This window comes from Medicago truncatula, chromosome 2 (genome assembly GCF_003473485.1).
Source record: "Medicago truncatula cultivar Jemalong A17 chromosome 2, MtrunA17r5.0-ANR, whole genome shotgun sequence".
Taxonomy (NCBI): Eukaryota; Viridiplantae; Streptophyta; class Magnoliopsida; order Fabales; family Fabaceae; genus Medicago; species Medicago truncatula.
The window spans coordinates 47,015,754-47,032,524 of NC_053043.1; the positions used below are offsets into that span (position 1 = coordinate 47,015,754).

The 16,771-nt window shown below is 34.5% G+C and overlaps 1 protein-coding gene and 1 non-coding gene across 2 annotated transcripts; both read left to right on the forward strand.

Annotated features, from left to right (window-relative positions):
- The first annotated feature begins 161 nt into the window (after window positions 1-161).
- On the forward strand, window positions 162-15,222 carry LOC11419113 (probable serine/threonine-protein kinase PBL7). The gene is made up of 10 exons (XM_024776748.2): window positions 162-324; window positions 406-529; window positions 1,078-1,189; window positions 1,299-1,419; window positions 12,297-12,404; window positions 12,752-12,999; window positions 13,128-13,317; window positions 13,578-13,969; window positions 14,244-14,597; window positions 14,773-15,222. The coding sequence occupies exons 1-9, from the start codon at window positions 318-320 to the stop codon at window positions 14,469-14,471; spliced, it is 1,530 nt and encodes a 509-aa protein (XP_024632516.1). The 5' UTR covers window positions 162-317; the 3' UTR covers window positions 14,472-14,597; window positions 14,773-15,222.
- On the forward strand, window positions 11,684-11,790 carry LOC112419596 (small nucleolar RNA R71). The gene has a single exon (XR_003009721.2). It is a non-coding gene; the product is annotated as a small nucleolar RNA R71 (small nucleolar RNA).
- Window positions 15,223-16,771: the final 1,549 nt, after the last annotated feature.

Here is a 16,771-nt window from a genome sequence, read left to right on the forward strand (position 1 = left end):
TACTTTAACCGCTAATTTTATTACAAAACACTACAAATTGAATCTGCTAGCTTATCCACTATCAGCTATAAGCTAACTTATAAGTCATCTGCTATAAACTCATCCGCTATAAGCTAGCTTATTAGCTATCGCCTATTAGTTATGTTTTTACCAAACCGAGTCTTAATGCAACTCGGAGTCTTGTTGTTTGTGCGTTTTTTTAAGAACGTGCAAGTTTTTGAAGGTAAAAAAAGTAAAAGAGATAGAGTTAAATGTGAAAAAAGTGAGGATATGTGAAGCGTAATATTGGTGGTAATAAACCACAGCAAGCATGTGAGATGTGTGGTAATTCTCATGCTTTATACTTTCCTTCCAGAGTCTGATTTGAAAAGATATTAATAATTTTTTTTTTATTTGTGGTTTCAGTTAATTTATATTCAATGGTTACCAATAATTGGAGACCTAATCAAGGTGCTGAACCGAATATGGATACTAGTGATTGGAGAGGTCAATTGCAGCCTGAATCACGCCAAAGAATTGTCAACAAAATGTAAGCTCTAGTTTTAGTAGTACTGTATGACTGATTTGATGAGTTTTTGACTATTAATTCATATCAGAAGAACAATTAAATATAAATTGTTGATTGATCTGCTATCTTTGTAAACGTGTGGTCTGTTTGGGTAGAGAATGCTACCTTGTTGATTTGAACAAGAACTTGGGGTTTTCTGCGTACTGTTTCAGAGTTGTGTATTTGGCTCTCGTGTGACGTTCTTCTCATTTTGTTTGCGGTTTTATGGAAAATGGATGTTTAGCGGAAAATTATAGTGCTTTTATTAGGATTGAATTTTCCTCATGTTACAAAGATTTTTTTTTTAAGGAGAAGATTATCCAAAATGATACCAAGAAAAATTATAGTTTCTGTAATCCATTCTACTATCTGTTTATTTTTTTATTTTCTATGAGAACATGTCTAGATGATTTCAATTAGGTCTTCTTACATGTGAGTCATATTCCATCATTTGAGGATTGTCTAATGAATATAACATATCAATAATTCATATTATTTAATAATTGAACCATTGTTTTTCAATTTTGGAGTATGGACACATTAAAAAGGCATCTTCCTGTTTCTGGTCAAGAAGGATTGCATGAACTTCGGAAGATTGCCCAAAAGTTTGAAGATAAGATTTATACTGCTGCAACAAGCCAGGTATATCGCTAATTAGAAGCCACTTGATTATCGAATTATAGTTACCTACACAACAAACACATGCCATTATAGAAGATTGACCGTTTACTCTGGCATTTTCTAATTTCAGTCTGATTATCTACGGAAAATATCTTTGAAGATGCTTACGATGGAGACTAAATCCCAGGGCACTATTGCCAACAATATACCCCCGAATCAAGTTGGCCCTAGCAATCAACCTCCTTATCCAGGTTTGCATTTAAGAGCCCTGGCATGTTGATACTATTCCGAGAGTATCTGGCTCTCAGTTGTTTCATGTCTTTCAGCATCAGCTATTGAGACTATACGCTGACATTTTGCTTTGAAATATCATTAAAACTTTAAGTTTTGCTTGTCCTACATGATCCTTGTACTATATCTTCAACCTCTATTGCTTTTAATTTTTTATATTAATATTATTCTTGTGTTGTTAATGAATCATTCATCAATTGGATTCTGACATTACATCATCGTTTTTCTTTGCATCTCCTACTTGGTCAATCATTACGGTGTCTTTTTGTTTTTGTGTATATTTTTTATAAACGTGTAAGTTGCAGAAAATAAAAAGTAAGAGATATATAAGATTTCACTAAGATCTCATTGGAGTATTTTCATTATATCTCAAGAACCAAAAATCATTTTCACGTCAAATCAAAGCTACTGGAAAGCTAACTCAATTATCTACAACTTTCATGTTTACACCAAAGGCCAATTTCAAAACAGAAACGTATGAAAAAGACGCAAGAACATGAAACATGACGTGCTGAGCGCAACTCGGGAAAAACTCACTTTTCACCCCAAAATCCCAATTTTAACTTCCTTATGCCCAAATTTGATCCAAAAACTTGTCTAACCATTTCTATACATGTTAAGGCACTCAAAACCATATAAAACATTGCACTAAAAATAACCCATGATCTGAACATCATTTCTACACAAATTCAACGAATTTTCTACTCTATTAACAACCAACTACAACTTCAAAACCTAATTCCCAAATTCCCATAACTACAACCTACAACATGCTAAACTCAATTTCAGAATTATACAACTTAGAATTAGAGAAAGTTAGTCCCACCCTTACCTTAGTATTGATGATCGGTTGTCTCTCTCTCTCTTGGTTCTCCTCTTCTCTTGTTTAACCGATAGAATAGTTGTTCATGCCATGTCAGCTAGTGTCTGTAACACTAAATTTTACTTTATTACAAATCAGTCCTCATACAAAATATTAATTGATTTATTAACTTATTTTATTTAAAATTTCAAAAAAAATAAAATCATTTTTTATTCTTCATCTTTTCAATTTGTTCAACCTTTCTTCACGTTCTCTGCATATTATTCATTTTTCTTCATCTTCTTCCCAAAATAGAAGACATAACCATCATTGACAAAAATCATTCTTAACCCAATTCAAAAATCGAAATCGAAATCGAAATTGAAATCCATTCAAAATCTTGAGTTCCTCATCTCAAATTGAAATCCAATTCTTCCATTCAAAATCGAAATCATGTTCTTCCATGCGGTTTGAAATCGAAATGCAATTCCGCTTTGAACCGGTTCGTATCATTCACTCCTCCCTTGTTCTATCATTACCAAAAGCACTATTTTAATCGCTTTTTCTATCATAACCAAAAGCACTTACCCATCATCACCACTGCAACGAAATTTCGATTCCCTTTCAAATTCTCGCGTGTTACACTTCCCAAGGTTCTATCAATGGCAACATCATCTCATTCCAATCAACATAAGTTTACCAATCGACTTGCCTCAAAACAAAGCCCTTATCTTATTCAACACGTTCATAATCCTGTATCTAATCCTTCCCCAATTTGGATGCATAAGTTTTAAGAATAAAAAGTAAAAAATAATAAAAAAAATATTTAATTTTGATTTAATCAAGGACACAATTGCAATAAATAAAAATATAGTGGTACACCATATGAGCAAATGTACAATGCACAGTAAAATTTGACGTACATTAAATACACAAATGAATTATGATTGGTCATTTTAACGACTTCACCATAGAATTTCCCTAAAAAAAAAAATACTTCTTCATACACAACTTTGGATGTCATTTCAGTATCTTCATTGTCTTCATATGTGATTAACTTCAACCTTTCTCTCTAGAAGTAACTCTCAAACAAAATTTAAAGCATATGGAAATAGACAACACTGCATGGGAATGTGTATCCTACAAACAACAGTTAAATTGCTTATATTTACGATGCAAAATAAAGGCAGTGGTAAAGTCACGGCTGTATTTTGGACATATGTAGCTGATTTTATTTAACCGTGGATCATATCCAGCTTAATTAGGGGCTAGAATTTGTAGAGACGTAAGGTTAACAAAACAAAACTATTTTTATTATTTTAATAACAGATTTTTAAGAATATGCGAAATTTAAATAAAACAAAAAGTAACATAAAATATAATCTGCTGCATGGACATATTTAGTTTGTATTTAGAATAGTAAATTCCCAATATTTTATTAAACGACACCGTAACCAACAATACACTTGTTTTATTGGTGGACAATTTTATTGAAATAATATTCAAAGTCTTCTTATATGAGCACTTGTGAACAGTAACAATGTTCTATTTTTATTTGAAATAATACTCCATTGTGGTCCTCATTAAAAAAAAAAAAAGTTCTGACTAAATAAATTATTTAAACTAATTTGATCCAATCATATTACACTGGTTATAGCTTTACCACTATTACTGTCACCACTCCAAGCTCGGCCACCACTCTGCTAGATATGGAAGCTGCAGCTGGAAGAGGGTACACTGACATTTTTCCCACCCAAGACTGCAACACTATAATTTCAGAGTTAAAAGAGCAACTGCAATACGTTCACCTACAAAAGGATTTTATCCATTTATTCGGTACGCTGAATAACTTAAGCTATGAGTCTCTAACTACAAATAAACTATGCAAGAAAATGAATAGTAACTTAAATTTATTTGGTTTGAAAAAATGCTTTCTATTTTCATTTTTTTATTTCAATACAACTTCTTTTTTATGTCTATTTCCAATTTTCAACAATATGTATGGGAAAAAAAAAATTAAAAACAACAAAACAATAAGTCAGTTTTGGCACTCATCAGTGGTGGTCGGGCCTGCTTTTATGTCTGGGTATTGACTGATTTGTTTGTAATTATGTTTGGACTCTGACATTTTTGTGATTGTTTGGCACATCTTGTGCGATAACAATTACGGTGTCCGTTTTAATATATCTCATTTTTGCCTGTTCAAAAAAAAAAAACAATAAGTCAGTTTTGTAATTAAAACTGAAAATACGAAATCTAAACAGAACATTTTCCTATGCTGCATAGGCGCATAGCAATGGAAAAATTAAATGAAACTTAAACGCCAATGCCTTGTAAATTTTTATTTTAAGTATTACAAAAAAATATTACTCCTCCAAAATTGCTCGATCTTCACTGCTATACACCCTTAGAACCCTACGAAATTCAACACACACAATCATTCACAACACCACAATGTACACAGAACAAAGCCTATAAAAACCTTATGATATAATTAAACACAAACATCAACTTCCATTTTTCTTTTACCATTTTGTAGCTTGCAATCTTTGATCAGCAGGAATTTCCTTCAAATCCACAATATAATCCCTATAACCAAATCCATAATCTTCCTTAGAAGTTACCAGCTTTTTTATGATGTTGAGTGTGAATGTGATAGGAATTGTTGTTGGGGTAGCAGAGATTTAGAAATGAAAAAAACTGATATATAGCAAAGTCGTAACACAGGAAATAGAGAGTGAAACAATTAACCGGCGAGGCAGTGGTATGACAACAAAGTCCCGGCGTTTCGTCCAGTCATGGTAGAGAGTGGCCAATATCCAGGATAATATGATTGAGTGGTATATTACACGTGTGTGTGTGTGTATATATAAAGCAAAGTGGAAAGGTGGTGTAACAATATAACATTTGCATGGGAAATAGACCATTGTGTGCTGAGTGGAGAACTGTGTAGTTTCCAAGGGGTATCCCATTAGATGTTATTAAATGCAGGAAGTTGTTCAAGCATGCATGTTATATCACGTTTCACAACATGGCTTGGTTAATCCCACCGAATTTATAAAGTTTGGCAACAAAGAAGAATAAATTTTGAAATTCAAATTGGCTTTTGAATTTCATTTGGTGGAATATTGAAGGGATTAGGGTTAACACTAACAACAATTAATACAACATTTTGAGAGGGAATTTTTTAGGGTTAAGTGATTGCTAACCTAACAACATTAAGGAGTAAGGGATATGTTTTAGGTTACTTCATTTTACCATTTTAGCCTTCAGGTAAATTCTTTTTGCTTTATTTTACACATGGCAAATAGTATCTAATCTAATCACGATGATGAGTTTTCTTCAGGATATTGAGGATTTGAAAACTATAAGTTTTTCGTCCCACAAATTAAGAAAATTTTGAGACATAAATTGTTAAGTTTTCTTCAGGATATTGAGTTTGGGGAGAGATATGGTAATAGAACAAATTCAGGATATTGAGTTTGAGGAAGAATTTAGTTCTAAACTAATTCATATAGTATTTTTGGATCCTCATGAGGACATTATTGTTCTTTCTCTCAATCAAGTTAAGAAATTAATTCATATAGTTCAAACTCAACACCCTCAAGAACTAGGGCTTCCAGTGTCATAAAGAATTAACTTGAAAGAGAAATTCTATTTAGCGTAATTGAAAGACTCTATTAGGACAGTCATGACACTAGTTTGCTTGTTATAGTTTTGAAGCTACATAAGATGGATGTCAATATGATGGGATAAAACCGCAAGTGTACGGTTCTATCGAAATAGTAAAAAAGAATATCGTTTTGACAAGGAGTTGTTTAATTCAATTAACTTTAATCGATAATTAAAAGAGAATCAAGATGCAAAGTTGGGGTTTTTAATTGGCTGAAAGATAATATAATAAAAAGAGTCTTGGGATCATTGGTTCATCTTAATGACAAGTCCTTCTCAAACCAAACTATTAAACCTAGAACCTTATGTTAGACCTAACTTCTAAAGACAATTTCTCTTTTGTTCCTCTAGCAACCAAGCCTATTTCGCTGACTTGATCACTATTAGATTTTGGTTCCTTTAGTAACCAAGCCTATTTCGCTGACTTTATCACTATTAGAATCCTTGAAGTTCGAAACTTATATGTCTCAAAGATTGTAAAGACTATTTCGCTGCCTTTACAATCTTTGTCTAAATTCACTTGTTCGGATATCAAAGCTCCACTTTCGTTTTATGAATTGATATTTGAGATGATGGATTAACAATTATCAAACCCTCCACTTTCGTTTCCATAGTTTGATAATGGTTAATTCATGTTAAAACGATGAATTTAGATTAGAAATTAGGGTTACATAAGATTAAGGTTTAAAGCTTGGTTTGATTAGGATTATGTCATTTAGACTTATCCAACAATCCCGAGACAAAAAAAGTCTACTCACTCATGTTCATCGTAGACATGAAGAAGAAGAGGAAAAGTATAAAAGTAAATAACAAGAAAGTAAAGAAAAGAAAAGAACTCTTATTAAGAAAAAGAATTGTCACTTATTGAATTCACATAAATAAAAGATGAATATTTGTGATGGCTAGCTACTCTATTTATAGTTTACATTCGACTTAGAATCTAAGCAATGTTCTACAAGAAACTGCGGGCTTTTTGGTAAAACTAAAATATAGTAGTTTAAAATCTAAGCAAAAGCAGCAAAAGATGTTCTAGGAGGAGGCACGACCGTGCCAATGTTAGCACGGGCCGTGCCAAGCTTTTGACTTGAGGGAGACATATTTTTGTCTCCAAATCTTCGTATTTTTGCTCTGAATCAGCTCCAAACCCATTTGTTTTGCTCAAAGACTCAATCCATCAAATATTCGTTTCTGAAATATAATAATATGCAATTGAAGTAAAATAACTCTAAAAAATAAATAATATTAAGATAAAATAAACTTAAATCTAATCAACATGGCCAAAAGTAGGAAAAACCAGAAGTAGGAAAAAAAGTGTTGAGGTTGGTTAAAGCCTTGAAGTGGAGTTTGCTTCTAGTAGTAGGAGTGAAGGTATTTGATTAATCCTGTAATTAATTAAGTACAATAACAGGTCACATGTTTAGTCAAAAATAAAAATTAAATATTTGCAAATTATTAGCGACATTCGTAGATTATGAATAATTAGTATGTTCACACTGGGAAACAATAATGAACACGTTTCATTAGTTATATTCCAAGTCATCTACCATAAAAAATTCCAAGTAGTATGCTTTGTTTAATTTACATTACAGGAGAAAACAAAACATTAGCATGTGATATTCTAGGTGTTCCTGGGGCTCATGTAATTTGAAGCTCCAATTCCAAATTGATTAGAAACAAGAAGTGCAAACAGACACGGATATTCCAAGAAGACATGTTACAATGAAACAACAAATCATATCTTTGTCCAAAGTCCAAACTATAGATAGAGTTGGCAGAATTCTAAAATACCTCCTTTGTGATTGCAAAACAAGTCAAATATTCACTTAATTGACCCATCCATTTCAATCAAGGAAATCTTGTAAAGGTGAGATTTCATAATGGTAGTATGAATAGAAATTGTAAATCTCCAATGTGGTATGTAAACTATCACAATCTTTTCTATGTAGATTGGATGAACTATAAAAATATAATAAATAGCCTCTAAATTATTTTCAATTTATCAAGTTAGTACCTTAATGATCACATTACGAAATGGCTAACTTGATGGATTGATAATAGTTTAGGAACTAATTATTTTTCTATAGTCTGACCAAATAGGAGAGAGGCTGGCATTTAGCAATCAATTTGAAGTTTCTCTTTTGTGTTTGGTTATTTATAAGCAACCTAATTAAGTGGTTTGACACGTAATTGATTAGAGTGCTTTAGTTAAAGCCAAATTGTCTAAATAATATTAAATTTGATTTAAATGTTAATAAGTGTCTCAGACACTCTTTAAGATCTTTAAATGATGATACATTCCAAATTGAAATATTTGATTTTTTTATAAAATGATTACTTTTTTTAAAAAAATAATATTAAAATTTGATTTTTGGATAAAAAAACCTAAAGTCTCTTTCAACAAAAACAGAAAAACAAAATTATGAGTAACATTACCTTTTTCCAACACAAAAGATCGCAATTCTTAGTGACAATAATGGAAGTAATTTTCTTCATCTTCCATTGGCAAAGAGGATTTTTAGATTTGTCACTATAATAAACACCAATAATTTGTTTGTTTATTAGCTTAATCCTAATGAGTTTTACTCATGTAGTAAACAAAGGGCTTTTGACAAGGATGTTTAGCAACAAGGCTAGTGTTGAATGCATAAGCAAGCAGTGTAATAAGTTCTACTTACTATACCACTTATAAAAAAATCTTGATGGAATTTCTAGTTCTGTCGAGGACAAAACTCCCCTCAGAATTTGAACCATGAAGCCGCAAGAAACTGAGATTGACCAAAACGTTGAAGCAATGTAATTCACCTCTCACAAAACATAGTCAGTTTGTGCTTGTCTGAGGTAGAATGGTATCTTGTGTACCAAGCACCATGATTCATCTTTCCGTGTTGGTCCTCTAGCATATTGATCTTGATGGTCACTATAGTTGTCATTGCTTCTTTTATTGCAAATGTATCTTCAACACTTTTCAAAAGTCCGGGTTTAGGCCGGGTCCCGATGGGTTTAATTTTGCTTTTGTGAAAGATTTTTGATACTTGTTAAAGGATGAGGTGCGTATTTTTTTTTTACCAATTTCATGCGAATGAAGTGGTGCCAAAGAGCATGTTGGCTTATTTTGTGGCGTTGATTCCTAAGGTGGCATCCCCGATATCTCTTAAGGTGCTTAGGCCAATATATTTGTTAGGAAGTTTGTATAAGATCCTTTCTAAGGTGTTGGCCAAAAGGCTAGCCGGGGTGATGAATTCTATTATATCATCGTCTCAATCGGCGTTTATTAAAGGGCGGAATCTTGTGGATGGGGTGTTGGTGGTGAATGAAATTGTGGATTTTGCAAAGAGAGCGAAAAGACAATGTTTAATTCTTAAGGTGGACTTTGAAAAGGCTTATGACTCGATGGATTGGAGTTTTTTGGTTTATATGATGACGAGATTTGGTTTCCCTACTAAGTTGATTGAGTGGATGAAGGCTTGTGTGTGTGCGGGAAGCATGTCGATCCTTGTTAACGGTAGCTCGACGGAACAAATCGACATTCAAAGAGGGCTTAAACAAGGGGATCCTTTGGCTCCGTTCTTGTTTTTATTGGTGGCCGAGGGCTTTAGTGGGTTGATGAGGAATGCAGAGAGGTGTAATTTGTTTGAAGGTTTTGGCTTCAAGAGGGAAGGGACGGTCATTTCGCATCTTCAATATGCCGAGATACTCTTTGTATAGGGAAGGCAACGGTGGCAAATCTTTGGACGTTGAAAGCTTTGTTAAAGGGTTTTGAATTGGCGTCGGGTTTAAAAGTTAATTACTCAAAAAGTTGTTTGATAGGAATCAATGTGCCAAGAGACTTTTTAGATATGGCTTTTACTTTCCTTAATTGTTCGGAAGGTAATCTTCCTTTTAACTATTTGGGGTTACCAATTGGTGCTAATCCAAGAAGAGTGTCTACTTGGGAACCTCTTATAGAGCATGTGGTCAAGAGGTTGAATTTGTGGGGGAATAAGTTTATTAGTTTCGGGGGACGTATTGTGCTCCTTAATTCGGTCTTGAATTCCATCCCTATTTTCTACCTTTCCTTCATGCGAATGCCGGTAATTGTTTGGAAGAAGTTGATTAGAATTCAAAGGGAGTTTCTTTGGGGAGGAGTTTCGGGAGGGAAGAAAATTAGTTGGGTGAAATGGAGTACGGTGTGTCAACCGAAGGAGGAGGGGGGTCTAGGTGTGAGGGATATAAGGGTGGTGAATATTAGCCTTTTGGCTAAATGGAGATGGATGGTAATTCACGGTGATAATTTGTTGTGGAAGGAGGTCTTATTAGAGAAGTATGGTCCTAGTATTGGTGATATTTTGGAGGAGGGTAGTGTGGTTTTGCTCAATCATGCGTCGAGGTGGTGGCGTGATGTGGTGTTGTTGGATGAAGGCGGAGGTGCTAATTGGTTTAATTCGGAGGTGGTTAGAAAGGTAAATGATGGTGTAGACACAAGTTTTTGGAATGTGGTGTGGAGGGGAAATGTGGCGTTCCGTCATAAGTATCCGCGTCTTGTTGGTAAGGAGTGGATTTTTTCATGGAGACGTAGATTCTTTGTGTGGGAGGAAATTATCCTTCGTAACTTGATGGAGGATTTGAATGGTCATGGCTTGTCGGGCGGGGCGGATAAGTGGTGTTGGAGGTTGGAGGAAGACGGGTGATTTTCGGTGAGATCGATGTATAAGAAATTGGTTGCGATGATGAGTCCGGCGGAACCAAAAGAGGTTGACGAAGTTAAGGTTTTTTCTCAAATTTGGAGGAGTCCGGCTCCTTCAAAAGTTGTGGCATTCTCTTGGAAAGTGCTTCTTAATAGGATTCCTACTAGGATCAATCTTTCTCGTAGGAATGTGGTGCCCTCAAATGCAACGTTAAATTGTGTGTTATATGGAGTGGCCGGGGAATCGGAAATCCATTTGTTTTTGCATTGCGGGGTGGCGAGGCACATTTGGGAGGAGTTGATGTGGTGGGTTCAAGGGAGTTTCATAATGCCTCCTAATCTATTTATTCATTGGGCTTGTTGGGATGATATGGCTCCGAATAGGAAGGTTAAGAAGGGATTGATACTTTTGGCATACTACGATGTGGGTTATTCGGAAAGCGAGGAATGAGTGCTTATTCAACGAGGGTGTCATTAGATGTGCGGAGTTAGTGGAGGAGATAAAAGTGCTTTCTTGGCGGTGGAGCCTTACGCGCCTTAAAATCCCGCCCTGTTTGTTTTATGAATGGGTGTGGAATCCGAAGGATTGTCTTTCTCGGTAGTGTCGGAGGCTTTGCTGTTCCTGGTTTTTGGAGGTTGGCTGCGCTTGCTAGCTCTGTGCAGCTGTTTCTGTCATTGTTTTTGGGGGTAGCTGCTGTTTGTGCTGCTGATGCAGTGGGGGTTTTGGTTTTGTCTAGGTGCTCAGCAGAATGCTGCTGTTATAACCACTGTTTGGCCGCAGGTTTATTGGCTTTTTGCTTGCTGTTAGGGGCCTGTTGTGTGGGTGGTTATAGTTGTTATAGCAGCAGTTAGGTGCTGTTTTGATTTCCTGTTTTTTCCGAGTTTCGGACCCCCTGTAATTGTTCCGTTTTTTAGCGTTCTTAGGTGCTTCTTACACCTAGTTCTGCTTAATAATTTAGCTGATTAAAAAAAAAAAAAAACACTTTTCAACATTATAGAATCACCCGCAGTTGCATCTAATAGTATTAGTAGCTTAGCTTCTTAACGAAGACCATTGCAAAAAATATGGATTTATGTGAACTCATCAAAGCTATGATTAGGACATCTTTTCAACATAGACTTGTATTGCTCCCATGTTTCACAGAGAGTTTCATCTGTTCCTTGAAAAAACAATGTAATAGTTGTCTTGACCTCCATGAATTTGTTACGTTACGTGGAAAGAACCTTTTGACCATTGCCACACGATAGTTAATTTTTCGCTACAAAAGGATAAACTTGTCTAATAAAAGAAAACTGGATTTTGAATTTTTCCTTTACCTAACCTACTAATAAAAGAAAATTTTCTTTTTATTGTTTGAAATCTATTAGTATTTTCTCGCAGAAGAAAAACTCACCCTCCGTATTAATCATGAGAGAATAAAAACAATTTTGTGTCTAATGGTATTCCTGACGTGGATGTGTCATAAATCGATCAAAGGTTGTTTTTATTTTATTTCACAATTCATTTTTTTACATTCCAATTGTTTTTTGTTTATTTATTTTCTATATCTGGGTATATTTTTTTTCTTCTATTGGTTGCTTGCATGGTTGGAACGGTTCGATCAATGAATCAAAGCAGGGCTTGTCATGTTCGATTTTGTTTGATTTCTATCTCTCATGTGCTCTTTGCTTTGTATGGTTTCTTTTCTTTGTTTTTGCAGATGATGCAAGTAAATATGATTCTAAACATGATCAACTTTCCTTGGACGTGAAGAAGTTTGAAAGCAACAACTCTAGCTGTAAAGTGAAACAAAGTAATATTTGTTATGGTATTTTTCTTGTAAATGGATCTTCGTTGATTAATATTCTCATGCATATTTTACCCTGGATAATATTTACCCTTCGATTTTTTTTTTCTTTTAAATTCTTGATGTGGGTGGCTCGACCAATAAATCAACAGCCGATAAAAGCGCAAAATGACATACCCCACTTTTTCTTATTGTTTTTTTTTTTTGAAAAAAAGAAGCGGAGTTTGTCATTTTGCGCTTTTATCAACTTTTGAATTTTGATTTTTTACAATTTTTTTTGTCTCCTTCGAATTGTTTGATACATGCGCCATTTCATTTGATTTCTATTCCTCATGTGTTCTTTATTTTGTACGGGTATTTTCTTCTAGATAAAGTCAAAGTTAATTTGAATTTGAATGTGAGTGAGAAAAGGGAAGATGATTCCAAAAACGATCAACTTTCGTTGGACGTGAAGAATTTTTATTTAAAAGACGGGGTTTCCACGGATGAAAAAGTCGCAAAGATTTTTACTTTTGATGAGCTTGCAGCTGCAACAAAGAGTTTTAGGGTAGATTGCTTTGTTGGTGAAGGAGGGTTTGGCAAGGTTTATAAGGGTTACATCAAGAAAATTAATCAGGTTTGTTAAAAATTGTTCTCTTAAAAGAAATGAAATAAGAGAACTTTTACAGTGCCTTACACTTATACATTCATGTTCTTTGCTAAATGGTTTTCATGTTAATTTGAGGCATTTTATTGTTGGTGTAGTTTGTTGCAATAAAGCAACTTGACCCTAATGGACTTCAAGGAACAAGAGAATTTGCTGTTGAAGTGTTAACACTTAGTTTGGCAGAACACCCAAATCTTGTCAAGTTATTAGGATTTTGTGCTGAGGGAGAGCAGAGGCTTTTGGTTTATGAGTACATGCCTTTGGGATCTTTGGAGAATCATTTGCATGGTATGCTATACTGTTCTCCTAAATTCTCAGTTTTCTTCGTATAACGTAGAGTGCATGTTTTGATTGACGGTGAATTTAGTGAAACCAATGTAGCACTTTGATTTTGTTAACGCTCCAAAATGTAACTTTTACTAGGAACACAATGACATACCCTGATTCTGCCAATTAAACTCGGGGTCAATCCAAACATGCAGAGAATAAATTGGCACAAGTGTTCTTTGTTTTTGTTGCTTATGTTTTTCGTCTTTTCTTTATGTTAGATCTTCCTCCCGGGAAAAAACCATTGGATTGGAATACACGAATGAGAATAGCTGCTGGTGTAGCTAAAGGTTTGGAGTATTTGCATGATGAAATGAAGCCTCCTGTCATATACCGTGACCTCAAATGCTCCAACATTTTGTTAGGCGATGATTATCATCCCAAGTTATCCGATTTTGGCTTGGCAAAAGTAGGTCCAATCGGTGATATGACTCATGTTTCAACAAGAGTTATGGGAACATATGGCTACTGTGCTCCAGATTACGCAATGACGGGTCAATTGACGTCCAAGTCTGACATTTATAGCCTTGGAGTTGCTCTTTTGGAGCTTATCACAGGCAGAAAGGCCTTCGACCCTAGTAAACCTGCTAAAGAACAAAATCTTGTTGCATGGGTATGTCGGTTATCTTTTATCTAACTCTGTTGGTGGAAATCATATATGCTGTTTACACCTAAGCCTTGCATGTTGTATATAGTATTGAAGTTGTTAAGCTATAATGTTAGTGATTATCCATTAAGCTTTCTATATATCCTTTTTAGCACTGAATGTTTCAATGAATAGTTTGATGATGATGAAGGTTGCTGATTCATTGTCACATCGGTATGTTTGAGAAAACTGTTTTCTTTTTATGGTAAAATCCTTAATGCATCTTTATTTGCTTTTGCAGGCATATCCGTTATTCAAAGAACAAAGAAAATTCTCAAAGATGGTGGATCCATTGCTTGAAGGTCAATATCCAGCGAGGGGTTTGTACCAAGCCCTTGCTGTTGCTGCTATGTGTGTTGAAGAGCAGTCTAGTATGCGGCCGGTTATAGCAGATGTGGTCGCAGCTCTAGATTTCATTGCTTCACATAAATATGATCCACAAGTTCATCCAATACAAAGCTCGAGATAAGGTTCATCTTCTCCAAGGAGTGAAGGTCATAGACGCGTTACAAGTAATGACTCTGAGACAGACAGATTGGGAGACTAGAAAAAGTGGAGTAGTGTTTTGAGACACTTACTTTACAGGAGATAACAGGTTATTCATCTTTTTAGTTCCATCCACCTCTTTGTACGTGTGAGATTACTATTCCGCATTAAAGATGCTTCTCATTTGGATTATTGTTTAGGCTCAAGCTACTAATCTTGAAGTTCATTAGCCATCAATTGATATATAGTCTCCATCATAACTATATGTTATTGTGAATTGCCAGGGTTGTCAAATAGCGGCTATAGTGCAACAGAATTTGAACAAATTGCTATTGTGAAATAGTTGTTTGCGGCATTACAGTATAACAAAGTCTAAACAACTATTTCAAATCTTTATCAAGTATCAACATCACATCCTCTGCAGAACCTGTAATGATTTCAATTAAGACTGATATGGAGAAAAGGCAGAGAGAGAGAGAGAGAATGGATTGAGAGAAGGCTTAAAAGAATTCACAAATATTTACCTGTGCTGGTTGAAATCTGGGGATAATATAGAGATGAATGTGCACCTTAATGAATCAATTTACAAAGGAATGAATGTTGTTTATGCGCTGTATGATTCATTTTATATATGATTTGTTTCATTGTAATATCTGTAAAATATAATTGTGCTTTTCTTTTGGTACAGAAAGAGCGATATAATTTTATCTTTTATATTACAGAATTATGATAAATCATTGAGGTCAAATATCAAAATCATTTTGTATGGACATAAAAATCATTTATTTATTATTGATTTTCACATTGGGAAACAGTAATGAACGCAATGAACGTGTGTTTCAATTTCATTATGTGATATTCATTCATTTGATCCTTAATATCTGTCTTTTATCATTGTTCATAGTTGCCAGATGGCGAAGTTTTTCTTTCCAGCATGCCTTCAACCGTGTATTTCAGAAACATTGAATCCCATGTTTCTTTTGCTTCCTTGTACTGGAAATACACATTGAACAACTCGTTAGATAAGATACTCATAACAGTGTGACGACATACCTTATTTGCATGAGTCCATGTCTCAACTAGCCAACTTGTTTCGGTGTTGATGAAGAAAGTGGGTTTGAGGTAGTGAGGACAGAGGTGATACCATGTAAGTCGAGTGTTGAATTGATCCGCTTCTGCCACCTTCAAAAATTCTGATCAGACGGCTTTGCCTACGTAACAACAGCGATCGGTTGTTGAACAAGAAATAATGTCTACCAGATTCTTGTTCAATCGATGCCTCCTGCTGTCACCTAAGCAAAGCAATTCCGTGGCGTATAAAAAATTGAAGTCTTTGCTGGTCAGAATCTTTTCAAGGTGGCAGGAGCAGATCAATTCAACACTTGACTTACGTGGTGTTGCTTTTACCCTCACTACCTCAAAGCCACCGTCTTCATCAACACCGAAACAAGTTGAGACATGGACTCATACAAATAAGGTATGTCGTCACACTATTTTGAGTCCATATTTCTTGCCTGATCAGATTAGGTTAGATTTCAATAGCAATAGATAACGTTTACCTCATTTAAGATTTTGTTGATCTTTTGGATGGTTTGGTTTCTTTTGTATCTTTTTTCTATTATCAATATATTCATAGGGGCTTGCTTTTCCTTTGCTTAAAAAAAATTTAGTGCATAATATATACTAATACATAAAGGAAATATATAATTTTTCGGGGTTGAAGATTTATCGGCCAATTTTACCCTCCACTTACTATTAAAATAATAAAGTTGATTTAATAAAAACATGTAAACCGATTATCTTTAAGAAAAAGGAAGAAACAAAGCACAATATATATATATTCTTCATTTAAACTTTTATCACAATATTTTTTTTTCGCTAAGCAGGGAGTAAGGACATGCATCAGGAGGAAACATCGACATCCCAACTAGGTTGGCACCCCGGGAAACCTCCATCCTATGCCGCCAAACTATAAAATTTATTAAAAAAGGGAAAAATATATACAAGAAGAGGGGGGATTAGGCCAAAACCATCAAAGAAAAAAATAAACAGAAAAATGTGATAACAAACAACAACATACTAAGGAAATATGCAATTAGGCAAACCAATAAAAACCCATAGTGTTTTTCACCCCTGTAATATATGTCATTTCCGGTTTTCGCCCCTATAAAATTTTCGGTTTGATTTGTACCCTCGTAATTTTTTTTTCTTCCGGAAAACACCCCTAATAGGCCATTTTTAGAAATTTTTTTCAAGAAATTTTGGTTTTTGAATGGCCTATTA

Excerpts from the sequence above, each read along its gene's own strand:
- LOC11419113 (XM_024776748.2), top strand. Across the intron at positions 13,000-13,127 it reads ACATCAAGAAAATTAATCAG|TTTGTTGCAATAAAGCAACT; the intron begins GTTTGTTAAAAA and ends TTGTTGGTGTAG. Across the intron at positions 13,970-14,243 it reads AACAAAATCTTGTTGCATGG|GCATATCCGTTATTCAAAGA; the intron begins GTATGTCGGTTA and ends TTGCTTTTGCAG.